At 37.8% G+C, this 14085-nt stretch overlaps 1 protein-coding gene across 1 annotated transcript; it reads right to left on the bottom strand.

The window, feature by feature from the left end:
• Positions 1–5548: 5548 nt before the first annotated feature.
• LOC119072611 (peroxisomal targeting signal 1 receptor-like) lies at positions 5549–8060 on the bottom strand. Its single transcript, XM_037177869.1, has 6 exons — positions 7921–8060; positions 7201–7707; positions 6935–7142; positions 6739–6866; positions 6504–6678; positions 5549–6435 (listed from the first exon to the last, which is right to left on the bottom strand). Exons 2-6 carry the CDS (start codon positions 7702–7704, stop codon positions 5666–5668), a joined length of 1785 nt encoding a protein of 594 aa, XP_037033764.1. The 5' UTR covers positions 7705–7707; positions 7921–8060; the 3' UTR covers positions 5549–5665.
• Positions 8061–14085: the final 6025 nt, after the last annotated feature.

Below are 14085 nucleotides of genomic sequence, written 5' to 3'. Positions count from 1 at the left end.
CCACTACCCTAAACGAGCCGTCAGAACAGTCGGAGCGTTTGCTGCGACTGAGCCCCGTACGAACCCGTACATCTATTGCGCACGTGACCCTAGTTCGTCCGTAGCCCTACTCTTCCCGTAAACGTCGGTAAAGTAAAATTCTTATGAAATTTGTACGTCTTAAAAATTGCGCATAGCGCAATTACGAAGCCCCGTACGATGTTCCTTTCAAACGTAACACAAATTTCAAATTGACCTACAATTTCCTCAGTCCTATATTAACCTATATTTACCTATAAATAAACAATTTACTGATAAATATGCTAGTATATATCTCAAAATAACTATCTATACCGTTATATAGCTCAATATACTATATATATCTTATATATAGATATCCATATTTGGGATCCTTGAAACACCACACACACATAACCAATCACTTCCCACTGATCAATAACTTTGTAAGAATTATTTTCACCGATTTATATTGTTTTTAAAAAAATCCAAAATGGCGGCCGACGGCCATTTTGTTAGGAGGTAGAAAGTATAACGGCTGCTTTACATTCGATAATACCTTTCAAACAAAAAAAAATTCATGAAATTCGGTCAAAGTTTACTCGAGATATTAACAAAAAACACCACGTTCACTGTACGGCCGAGTAGCCACATATAAGCTCACTCCAAGAGACCTAGCTCACGCTCCGGTAAACCGAATTCCATGAACTTTTTTTTCCCTGATTGGTACGGTCAATACCTATTTAATAAAGCAAAATCCATCTAAATCCGTTCAAATTTGGCCAACCTACAAGCAAAAACGGCTTGCCGCCCTGTATCTAGTTCACACCAAGCGGTCTAACTAACGAGTCGATCATCCGATTTCCAAAAACTTTTTTTTTGTCGATCGGTATTGTAAATACCTTTTATTTGACGTATCACTTACATGTGTAGCCTTTGAATGGCCGCAGATATCTTCGGAAAACGTTAAATCACTTATGGGGCCCCAGCTCGGGAGGGGTCGATCCAAAATCGCCCATCTTCGAACTTAGCCTCACTATTTCGACTATCTTTCAGGGAATTTTTTTTTTTTTGAAATCGGATTTGATTTACTCAAGATATTGACGTGACAGACGGACGGACGGACAAAATTTTTATTGCGGATTCGTTATCTATGAACATAGGCAAACACTTTGCCCTTACCGTCTGCTTCGAATTCCATCAATTACACACGGCATCGTAATCCTATTAGCCCCTTGTACTTCGTACGGGGCTAAAAACTGAAAAACTCTTTATGAACAACATAAGCAACGGCCAAGTCTTTTTCGTCATAGTCCAATACCCGAATACTGTTTTACTAGGGAGGGAATGTGGCTAGTATTTACCTAGTGAGGTAAATAACACTTAACACGTGCTGTCAAAATTGGTTATGTTTTGAATAAAACAGCATTATGAGACTACGATGGACAATTTATCTACTAAAATAATCATCCGTGAAAGATTTTACAGGCAAATTCATTCAATATGTCTAATAGTGGATTATGCAACTCCTTCCAAATTTTTATTTTGACGAGTTGGAAGTTATGATGTGCAGAGCCGATGGCTTGCTAAATAATTAAACTTGGCTGAACAAAAATTTAAAAGGTTGCTTTTCACAGTTCTTAAATGGTGTGTAAGGCCAAGAAACAGCACATTTATTTCTTTATAATTTAAGAAAAAGTTTTAGGGTTTCGAGGAAATTATTTATTCAAATTTGAATAAACGATTCGCTCAGCGCCCAACAACATTTTTTAAAATTATTAAAAAATGCATACCAATTTTCCCTCTTCGATGCAACTTGCTTCGAGCAATCCACTCTACATGTTATTATGGAGGGGGAAATGTTCCGATGTTTTGAGTTTGATTCGCGAGTGAAAAAGACGAACTTAGATCGAAATTAAAAGAATATGACAAGCTCACAGACTTCAACAATCTTTGTAGTTGGTTTATAATGAGCAGAGTTTAAGTTTTCAACCAAACCTCAGCAAACTCCCGATTGCTGCCGTACCCTATGTTAAAGGTCTATTTGGGAAATTGAAAGCCATATGCAAGGATGATGTCATGCTGGTTCAAAAAGGTGATAACACGTTGAAGAAGTCTATTTTTAGTAGACTCAAAGATCCGACGCCGAAGTTACATCGTTCACACTTGGTTTATCGTATTCCATAAACATTAAAAACAAGTACCATAATGCCTTATGTGATCACGCTATTACTAACAATCATACACCGCTATGGGATGAAGTTAAAATTGTTGTTCGTGAGAGTCAGCAGAAGAAAAGAGACATTTTAGAGATGATTGCGGTGAAGAGGACACCGAATTGTCTAAATAAACACTCGGATTGCATAATATTGTATAATAACGTGATTTAATGTTACTCTCTGCTTGTGAGTCTTTCATCTAGTAAAAATGTGTATTTCCTTGTTTGCCAAGTAGCGGTATCTTGTTTTGACTTGTTTGTATGATGTCTGTGTTTTATTTGTTAGCACGACCCCAAGGCGCTGAGCCTTACATCCAGATCGGTGCGAATATTGATTTGTAGATCAATCTTTTGCAGTACAGGTCTAGTTTAGAGTTGTATCCCACTCCCACAGCCAGTACATTTGTCTCGTTTTGTGTTTCATCTGTTGGACTTTTTATTTGACGTGATGTTTCCAGTTCAATTTGTTATCCAAATTTAATCCTAGATATTTTGAAGATTGATACTTCCTAGATGCGAAGCTGTTTGTATGTCGCAATGCAGAAGTGATGTGACTGGACTTTGTCTCGTTGAGCTTTATTTTCCAATCAAATGGTCCACTGATTTATTTTGTGTTTACCTGGGCCCAAATAACTCAAGTAATTGTCAAGACAATTCTCTTTGTATTGTTTAGTAAGTTTGGTGACCCTGTTGCTAATATTGTTGAAGTATTTTTTGTCACTTGTGTTCCTGGTTCTATGCCAATACATTCTCGCTTTTCTTCTTTCTTTGATAAGATCTCTGATTGTTTTCCACCATCAACTAATTTCACTTTGTCCGGGCACCGCCTATAACTTTGTTTGTCTTTTTTCCCAAATATTTTTTACTGAAACATAAATAAATGATTACATTTTTGGAAAAGAAATTTGGAACACCCCAATTGTTTGCACTATCGGAACATTTGCATTTTTTTGTCCTTAACTGTTATTTTATGGTAATTTTTGCACTATCAGCAATTATACGAAATTATTTTGCTTGATTAAATTTTTAACTACTTTTATCAAGAGCAATTAAAAATACGAGTGTCCACACATAGAAAAATATGTAATAGAGAATATTGTAACTGATCGATCAACCAAGCTAAATAAAAAGAAAGGTAAAAACGTGGAACATTCATTAGTCGTTTTATCAGTAGTCGGAAAGGTAAAATGTTCAAATTTGCAGTGGCATTAATGGCAATCGCTCTGTTCTTCGTTGTATCGAAAGGTTTAGAAATTTAGATTTCTTATCGAAACCAAAAAAAATTGTTTCTCTGACAGCAAGACTCCCTTGTGGCAACAATGAATTTTTGGATCCTTGCGCTCCTCCACGCGCTTGTCAGTCTTGTGAGTATAAAGATGCAACGTGCAACTGGCTAGTTTGTCAACCAGGCTGCAATTGTGAGTCCGGCTACTTTAGGTTGGACGGCAAGTGCATTCGTGAAAATCTTTGCCCATCGGAGTGAAAAACGTTTGATAATATTCAATTGTAATAAAGTTTTTATGTGGATTTTATGAGGAGCAATAAATTTATTTTCTTTCGAATCTATCGTAATTTCATATTTTCGTCTTCAGCAAAGGATGAAGGATGAAGAAATGAAAGGAAATTATTTCCTGAAAAAATGCTGTAAGTATCAAATACTTCAACTCAAAGTTGTCACCTAAATAACGGCTGAGCGACGCATAACTTTTTTTGTGACCCAAATATTTAGATAATGCATCAAAAGCTCGAAATCAATAAAAAAAATCATTTAGATCCGAGGTACGGACCAATTGATGGGTGTTCCATTAAAAGAAGAGAAATTCCAAAAACATAATGACAAATCAGGAAAAAAACATAATTTAAATTAGGTATGGATCCTGAACCTGAGTTTTTGATTAAAATTAGTGTTTTCGTGACTTTCAATATGAGGCAACAGAGACACTTCTAACATACAAGCTCGTGGGACAAATCCCCCGCAGGCCCCTGTCTCATCCCCCCCAGTTGACCTTGCTCTCTCTAACAAATCCCCCGCAGTGGGCCCTTAGTGTTCTTAGTCTAAAGGGTAATGTAAGGCCTCCCTACTAGAAAAAATTGGGCCCCTGCATAAAGCGGCCCCCGCACTGAAAAAGTCTTAAAAGTGTCTCTGGAGGCAAATGTAAAGTTCTTTACTGCTGCCTCCATGCGAAAGTTGACCATTACATATCCCCTGCGAAAATGATCTATTACATGTTGGCCTATTTTCGGTACATTTTTCGTTGATTTTTATGTGAAATTGAACTTTCGCATAGGGCAGGCAGTAAAACAGACTGATCCATAATTCATTCATTCGAAAACAACTTTGTGACGCTCGCAAACTCACTCGTACGTTTGTGAACAACTTGCTTCGGTAACTGTCTTTTCGCCAAGTGTAGTTGTATACCTCGCCTTCGGCTCGGATATACAAAATCTACACTTGTCGAAAAGACAGTTACCGAAGCTTGTTGCTCAAAAACGCACTTGTGAGTTCTATTTCATCAGAAAATTGTTACCTCATGTAATGAATTATTGTCGCAGCCTCCAATGTAAACTACTATTACATACAACGAGTTACAATACTGCTACAATACTCTCTCTCAGCTCACAAATACATCTCGAATTTAGCAAAGCAAAAAGGCACTTTCCTCTCTAGTTATGTAAATAACTTTTGATCGTTAACTACTCGGTTTGCATTCAATGATGATAATCTTATATACATTTACTAGTGCGATGATTGAAACTTGTAAAAACGGAGATCTCACTGCCGCACATAAGACATTGTTCCAGTGAATTAATTATGCTCAAACTTTCAAGAAATACCTTCCTAACAATAAGCCTCGGACTTTCTAGAGTAGTATAACTACCGCAGTCTGACGACTCAAATAAAAGCCTTGACTCAGGCTCTACACATTTTTAATTTTTTCTCATAACCTTGGGCGAACAGGAAAGGAGATAAACTATGAACTGCACCCGAATACAGTTGTTTAGGGTAGTGGAGTGAAGGAAAGAAAAGTATTTTTATCTCAAAGAAGGTCCGAGGATCTTACCAACATCTTTAAATCTGTACAACGTAGGTCACACGTCGTGAATCAACAGTAAACTTGGATACTCGGTTCTGTTCTAACAATACCGACGAGCCGAACGCCGATACAACAACCAGAATATCCCTTCGAACTACTTTCAAATTAAAAATGAAAAATCGATCAATGTAAACTTTCCAGAATTTTACTTAATACTGCCCCCTATCGTAGATATGTATAATAATAGTGCCCCCTGGGCTAGAAATAATTTTGAAAAAGAATTTCGACTTTGGTTTCCGTTTCTTTAAAATGTAAACCGTTTCAAAAACGCCATCATAGCCAAAAATGATAATCCAAAAAATGTTTTTTTTTTAACCTAAATTCAATTGCAATAACTATAGTGTCCTCTAACAATCTACCCATTCAAATTGTACGCCGAATTCAATGCATTCAAATTTCGTTCGTCAATAGCTGGCTGCAAATCCATGCGTCCCGATAGTGATATTGCCATTCGCAATGTACTCCAAATCGTCTCCGACATTTGATTGGATGGCTTGGCCTGATGTAGTCCCGACCGGGTCAATGAGTCCGATTGCATGTTCAGTGCGGTTAGGAAATGTTCGACCGCTTCTTTGTACGCCTTCAGATTGATGCAAATGATGCCGACGTTATAGCGAGCCCGAATGAAACCTGGCTGAATTTCCAGTGCACGTTGATAGGCATCAACGGCTTCAACTGACCGATTGCCATTTGCGAAGCTAGCACCTAAGCGATTCCACGTTTTCGCATCCGGACGAACGTGTATTGCAGCTTGAAAACAATCGACAGCCTTATCGTATTCCGATGAGAGATTGAATAGAACTCCTAACGCTACTTGTATATCAGGATCGACTTGTGGATGATTCTGTTGTACGGCTGTTAGAAACAGTTGTTGCACCTCCTTCAAATTCAGTCCCTTGATCGAGCTCGTCATAATCTCATCTTCCACCGGTATCATGGTCGATGGAACTAAATTTTTATAGTTTGCGTTGCACTTCAGCCAATTGACTAGCATGTTCAATGCTTGGTTTTGCAGACTTTCGTTTGTATACGAAACAGCTAATGCCATCATTACTTTCGGATTATTCGGATTCAGTTCGAGCGACCGTTTCAATGCAGCTATGGCATTCGGATCCTTTTCGTTTTCTGAAGGGAAACAAAATTGAGTTTAAATTTCAAATGTTTTCGATGTGAAGAAAGCTGGCATGACATACCAGCCTGACATGTTCCCAGTAGTTCCCAAATTTCAGCGTTTGTAGGGTCCTGTTTGACAGCAGATTCAAAACATAAAACAGCGCTGGGTATATCACCTTGCGATTGAAAATATTTCCCTTTTTCGAACGCATTTTCGAGGTCAGTCATTGGATTCTCTTCGTCAAAGGTGTATTCCTAGGAAGCATTTTGTGCATGTTTAGGATTAGCATTCAAAGAAACTTTGGTGACAACTACCTTGTACGGATCATAGTAATCGTTAAACTCGGATAACCACGGATGATTAGCATCTTCGCTAGACAATTTTTTCCATTCGTCTTGTAGACGATTCCAAAATTGAGTGTTGTAATTGTCCGTTAATTCGGCTGAAAAAGAGATATAAACACTTCAAATCAGCATATCCTGCAAGGAGGCACCCTTCCAATACACTAACCATCACTCTTCTTTGAAGTGTTAAAATCCTTCACCCAATCCTCCGACGTGCCACCAACTGCACCATTTTCAATGCCAACTTCACTGTCGCCAACATTTTGCATAAATTTCATGAACTCGGAATATTTGAACTGATCAGAGTCTTCGGGCATCGTTATCGGCCCGTTGCTGGCAACTGGAATCGTGTCGTGGATCCGATCGAGGACATTCTTAACAGTGACATTGTGGCTCAGTTCAAGAGTGTAAGGTTTAGCAGTGAAATCTTACCATTTGCTGAAATGACTCGTTTACATCGAAGAAATCTTTGGCCCACGGTTTGTCGTTGAATGTTTGAGTCATATCGAACGGGGCAGTCATACCCTGGTTCCACATGTCATGCAAACCTTTGTCTTCAACCATTAAATTCGGATCGCTGACGTGTCGCTGATGGACTTGTAGTTCAGTTGAAAATTCATTTGCCCAATCGATACCGCTGTTAACCTCGTCAATAACAGGTGGAGCTCGAACGATACGGTTGTGAAACGATCTTGTGTCGATTTCTCTCATTTCTTGCAGCAGTGAGTCCATGCGAAATGTTTGCGGTGGAGCGATCTGGCCAAGAAACTCGTTCACCAACTGATCGGAACCGAATTGCTGCGGCCGATTGACGAACGATGCGCCAGGACCCAATCCATCGTCTTTAAATGCAGCATCTTGACGAATTTGGTTGCCTAATCTCATTAGTGAATTGGCACCGGAACAGTCCGGCTCAACCAGATCTCTTAGTGACATTCTCTAAAATTATCTCAGAGTCAAGTCGTAAACAAGTTATTGAAATGGACGTTTTAGCAATGAAACTGTGAACTTTGGCTTATCTACGCGTACATGTTATCGTGTCCGACAATCACACTCTTTTCGCTTGTACTACTGATTTCTTAGCCGTTTTTCTTTGCTATGAGGACGGCGACGAATGAATGACGACTTTTAGCTGATCATATTCTTACTTACATTACAACTGAAACCGTGCTCTGGCTTAAATTCAACAACTAATGCTGTCGTAAACTATACAACATAAAAAAAAACAACAAAATTTGATCTCTCTGATTGTAGGCAATGTCCTATTGACAGTAGTTCTTCTTCATGTTTTTCTTTTGATTACACAGGCCTAGGCAGACCCTATAATCAGAATGGTTTGTGGTGCAAAAATTGAAATACATCTCGTCATCTCATATCTGATGAAAGAACTTAGTGAGGAAAATACAATTTCTTGTAAAATCCAAAGAGGGATTCTTTTGAATTTCGACTGACCGAAATCGGCGCTATTTATTCCGGGACTTTTTTATATATGCCTAGTTAGGCCTTGGTGCCTAGGCCCCAAAACCAGTCTCAGATAATTTTGATCTTCCACACCTGGCTGGTGGTCAACGGTGCGAAGTCGAAAAATGGGGTTTCGTAATCCGGATTTCATTTCCGTAAGGTTTCGAGGACACTGGCGTGTATGGGTTCGTTGGAAAGCTGAGGTCGAGTACTCCTGGGGCAAATAATAACTTCATAGAATTTGATGATAAACGGCCGAAAATATGACTTCCGGAAAATTTCTGAAAATCGATGTAACCTCGGTGAACTTTGATGAGTGCTGTGACCTCACTAATGCAATTATTTTATTAAATTATTACTTATTATGAATGCGTAGGACCTCAGCTTTACAGCGATACCCACATTTAGTAGTTTGGCACGCGACTACGTAACAGATGAAAACTGTGTGTTTCACTCCGCCAAACTACTAAATATGCGTATCGCTGTAAAGCTGTACACGTTTTACACGAACCAAACACTTCAGCCAGCTTCTATTCTCAGTATTCTCCTCATTCAGCGTTCGTATGGCACCGAGAAATTTCCGCAACGACAATCGTTAAGAATTATAGCATCTGTTCAGTGCTATGTCAGAATACATTAATGCGGTTCGTAGTCTGAAAGGCATCGATACTACAATGACTATTCGGGGAATCAAGAAAGTTCCACTTATGTAATCCTGACGAAATACGATTCAACATCTTCCAATCTCGTCGGAGTAGTTGTAGGCAAGGCGCCTTACGCCAGTCAGCCAGTTTTTCATGTCGATAGGGATTTTATTGGAAAAGTGTGGAGATTTATTCCAATATTCCTTCCATTTTCCGTTGATGTCGAAGTTTTCGACGTCGCTCCAAGTCGGCAAACGTTAAACAAGTCGTGGTGGTGGACGATGATGTTCAAGTTCTTGTTTGATCCAAAAAGTGGTGATAAGTTCGAGAACTATCAAAATATTTTTATTACGCGCAGTCAGCCTTCTTGACCAACTTTATTTTTGTGAACATGGGATTTCTCAACGGAAAATCGTTTTAGGGCCAAAACAAAACTGTTCGAGAAAAATGATAAAAACGATTCTTTCCATACATTTACATAGTGTGTCTGAAAGTGACGAAAAAAAGAGTTGCATATTGGCTCTTTCTTATTTTTTATCGATAAGTCCCTGCTTAGAATGGTGTTCCAGCAAAACATTGTTCTACGGTATTCCCCTAAGTGTCTTAGTTTTATTTATATCGCTAATTTGAAGTATCGATTCGTCCCAAATATGAAGACTGTTGTAGCGATATAAAAAAGCAAAGCACTGTCAAGCACCGAAGCTGACTTTGACATCACTCAATTAGAAGGCCAAAACCCCACCTGTTGACTATTTTTTTTAAATTTTTTGATAGCCATTGTATGAAAAAGAATAGCCTACTTTGATCGGTTCAGTCCTCTATTTGAGTGACGTCAAAGTCAGCTTCGGTGCTTCGGTGCCAGACAGTGCGTTGAAAAAAGCTAAGACACTTAAAGGCATACTTTATTTCGCAAAATAAAGGGGTTCAGTTCCACAGTGATCCGGTGCAATACACGTCTTTGTTCTGACGTTTTCAATTTGACCAATGAATGGCAAATTTTGGTCTTGGAGAATCAGTCAAAATAAAAATGGAAAATGCGGGGCAGTTCGACTTAGTGAAAGATTTGTTCGAGAATTATATGGATTCAATACAGAAAGGAGCAGTAAGATTCACTGTGGAAAGACAAAGCGAAGGTAAATTGCCGTTTTCAAATATAATGTGTGAAGTAGTAGATGGACGCATCGAGTTGGATAGAAAACCGTCGAGTACAATGAGATCTATCCCGTGCGACTCGTTCCATGACCGCCGGCACAAAATGGCAACATATCACGCAATGTCCCATTTTATGTTTAGCATACCGCTGACGGACGGAAGGAGAAAAGATGAAACCAAAAAGATCATCAAAATAAGCAGGATTAATGGGTACCGTTAGACGGAAATCCGATCTATCATCAACAGGCAAATGAAGGTATTTCCCAGTGAGAGATCAGTATTGACGAAATTCGCTCTCTGTACTCGTTGGATGCGAATTTTGATTTTTACGTTATGACCATAATAGGTTTACGATGTTTTCTTTGTTAATGACGAGTAACGTAAAATCATATGGAATCTGTGTTTTAGAGTAATGATGTGATATGGGTGGTTATGACCGAAATTTTGTTTTATTTATTTTTTAGTCGATAAAAAAAATCCCTGATGATGACTGCAGTCGAAACTCGGTTAGAAGTAGATAGATGTTAAGTGCAATTTAAATAAAAAAGTTTGTTTTCTCGTTGACTCAGAGTTTTTTCATTTAAGGAAAAGTTTTTTAAAAGTCCCTCACTTGGAAGGGCTGACATTTAGGGTTTAGCAAAATGTCAGGACTCGGCACATTTCAAGTGAATGCGCAGCACTGAAAAATGTGATCCCAAATTTGCTGAAAATTTTCAAAATCTGGTAAACTTTCCATTTTCCACGGTACTCACTCATATAGCTTAGTGCCATATTTTTGACCGAGACATTATTCATAGTACATTACTTACCAATGGGGCAAATGGTACTTCTTCTGTGAAATTTGCCGAGGTCGCTAAACACACAAGAAGTATCATTTCCATCATTTACCCCATTGCCAAGTAAGGTGTTTTATTCAAAAACTTGAGGAAAAGTTATGGATCCGTGCAGTAAAGTCAACTTTACCACACGTTTTTGAATAAAATAAAATAAAAAATTTCCACACTGAATCTGTGATGACCAACCTAAATGTACAAAAATGTACGGTGTCTTTTACATCTTTTAACTTGCACGAAAATGAGCCATCGTAGCTTTATAATAGAAAATTGATTTGTTAGAATTTGCAGCAAGTTATAGCAAAATCTGGCGAATTATGAGAAATCAATTTCTTAACATCATAGGCAGACGTCCCACGCCAAAAATAATCTCCTGAATTCAGGAATAAGGAGGAATTTTTGTAAAAATAAGGCGGATTCAGTAGATTTTCATAGTCAGAACAGTTTTTCGAACTAAATTTTAAATCAATTACCTTGAGCCAGAATCCTACTCAAAAATTACTCAAAAGTTAATAAAACGAGCCATCAGAACAGTCGGAGCGTTTGCTGCGACTGAGCCCCGTACAAACCCGTATATCTATTGCGTACGTGACCCTAGTGCGTCTGTCACCCTACTTTGACCGTAAACCTATTGCGCCGGTTAATGTAGTTAAAGTAAAATTATTATGTAATATGTACATCTTACAAATTGCGCATAGCGCAATTACGAAGCCCCGTACGACGTTCCTTTCAAATGAAACAAAAATTTCAAATCGCCCTAAAATTTTATTTTTTTGAAGGGCCTAGTATCGGCCTCAGTCCGAGGACCCAAATTTAAAAATTTTTTCCACTACATTCTATTCGGCCTTTGATTACCTTCCAAATGAAACAAAAATTACGAAAAACGGATGAAATTTGCTCGAGTTATATGTAAAATACACATAGGGCCCTAGTATCGGCCTCAGTCCGAGGACCCAAATTTAAAATTTTTTTCAACTACATTCTATTCGGCCTTTGATTACCTTCCAAATGAAACAAAAATTACCAAAAACGGATGAAATTTGCTCGAGTTATATTGAAAATACAAATAGGGCCCTAGTATCGGCCTTAGTCCAAGGACCCAAATTTAATTTTTTTTCAACAACATTCTATTCGGCATTCGATTACCTTCCAAATCAAACAAAAATTACGAAAAACGAATGAAATTTACTCGAGTTCTATGTAAAATATACATAGGGCCCTAGTAGCATTTCACTTCTAAGGCCCTAACTCACGGTCCACTCACCCGATTTTAAAAAACTTTTTTTTCCTGGATTGGTATTGACAATACCTATCATTTGCCGTGTCATTTCCATCGTTTATTTTGCCATAAATATCACCAAAAGACCTTAAATCACTTAGGTGGCCCTAACTCACGAAGGGCCGACCCGAATATGCCCATCTTCGAACTTAGCCTCACTATTTCGACTATCTTTCAGGGAAAAAAAAATTTTTGAAATCGGATTTGATTTACTCAAGATATCGACGTGACAGACGGACAGACGGACAGACGGACAGACAAAATTTTTATTGCAGATTCGTCATCTATGAACATAGGCAAACACTTTGCCCTTACCGTCTGCTTCGAATTCCATCAATTACACACGGCATCGTAATCCTATAAGCCCCTTTGTAATTCGTACGGGGCTAACAAAACATCTTTAATGAAAACTGAATCTTTGAATGACACGCGACTTTTATTTTATCTGTTTCAACAGATCCCTTTTTTTTGTTAAAAAGTTCACTCAAATATAGCTTGGTTCCGTCATTTTTGTTTATGCCTGTGTAACAAAACCATCTGCGCATGTATAAGAGTGGCTTTAGCCACGGCCTTCTTAGAATTTATGAAGGCAATAAGCTCTTTATTGCTTTCTTTGAGTAAACTTTCAGCAAATTTTAATCTAACATTTTCTTCTTGCATCAATCGATCGATTGAATTTATTTCCTCGATTGTAACGGACGTCACTCCATCCTGCCGTTTGTCTTCGTCTTTTTTGGATTTTTCTTTTCGTACATTTTCAGCCTTTTTTTGTAGGCCAAGAAACTCGACGTACTTCGATCGTGCACTTGCGCAAATTGTCGACTTACTTAGAACTTTGACAAATCGTCGTAATTTTTCAAAAAAATCTTTCGTAATGCGGAGGGCAACAATCGTTTCTTCATTCAAACTTTGGCGATGGTCCAACACCTTTTTGTTTTCACTAAACCCTCGCTCTGGCGTTGCATTGCCATGACTCAAACACATATAAATGCTTTAGCCGTTTTTGCGATCTCCACATATTTAGGCTCATTGTGGAATCCACAGTGGATGCTGTTAATTTTCGCCACGTCGTTCCAATAGCTCACAGAAGTCAACTTTTTCATTGCGTCGATGGATTCGGCTTGAAGCTCATTACTTTTTGAAATCATTTTTTTTTATTTTGTCAAAAAAGTAGGAAATCAGCAGGATTAATTTAAAATAAGGAGTATTCAGGAGGATCGCTACGAAATAAGGAGATTCAGGAAAATAAGGAGGAGTGGGAGGTCTGCGTAGGTCGTCGATGTTTTGCAATAACTCATTTAATGGGGGATGATCTGCGAGTGAAGAAAATACTTGTGGGATCACAGACAATCGCTAATGAATGAAACGTTTATCATTGTTAACTAAAAACACTTTAATTTAATAAAAATTAACGGAAAATACATTTTACAGTAGTTTTAACTGCCATTATACAAAAAAATGTCTTTCTGTTGACATTTTAGTGGATTTTTCTTCAAAATATTTTAGTTTTATGTACAAGCTGTTTTTCTTCGTCAAATTTATTTTTAATTAATTTTTTCTTCTTGTTTTAATTCTAGCAACTCTTATCAAATAGTAAAAAGTAAAAATGTGTGTGTGTGTGTTGTTTAATATTGAGTTCACAAATTAATTTTTATTCATCAAAAAGAGAACGAAATTGTTTTCCGTTCCTTTGTTTCATTTGTTTTTATTTTTAATATTTATATTGTGTTTGGCATACTTTTATACTCACTCACCATCCACCATTAACTCTTGGAAAGCCTTTCTTTATCTCTCTTCAGTTTTTTGTTTAATATTTTCCCCTCCTCCGTTTCTCAATTTCTCATTTTTTACATCAAATCGAATAAATATTTTGTTCTTAAACAGACCGGGGACCGGGACGAGTGAGATTACGCCCAGAGATTTAAATTATTTATTTTTTAAATAAATT

The sequence above is a fragment of the Bradysia coprophila genome, chromosome II (genome assembly GCF_014529535.1).
Source record: "Bradysia coprophila strain Holo2 chromosome II, BU_Bcop_v1, whole genome shotgun sequence".
Classification (NCBI taxonomy): Eukaryota; Metazoa; Arthropoda; class Insecta; order Diptera; family Sciaridae; genus Bradysia; species Bradysia coprophila.
The sequence above is the reverse complement of the archived record's forward strand: the minus strand, read 5'-3'. Positions and strand labels throughout refer to the sequence as shown.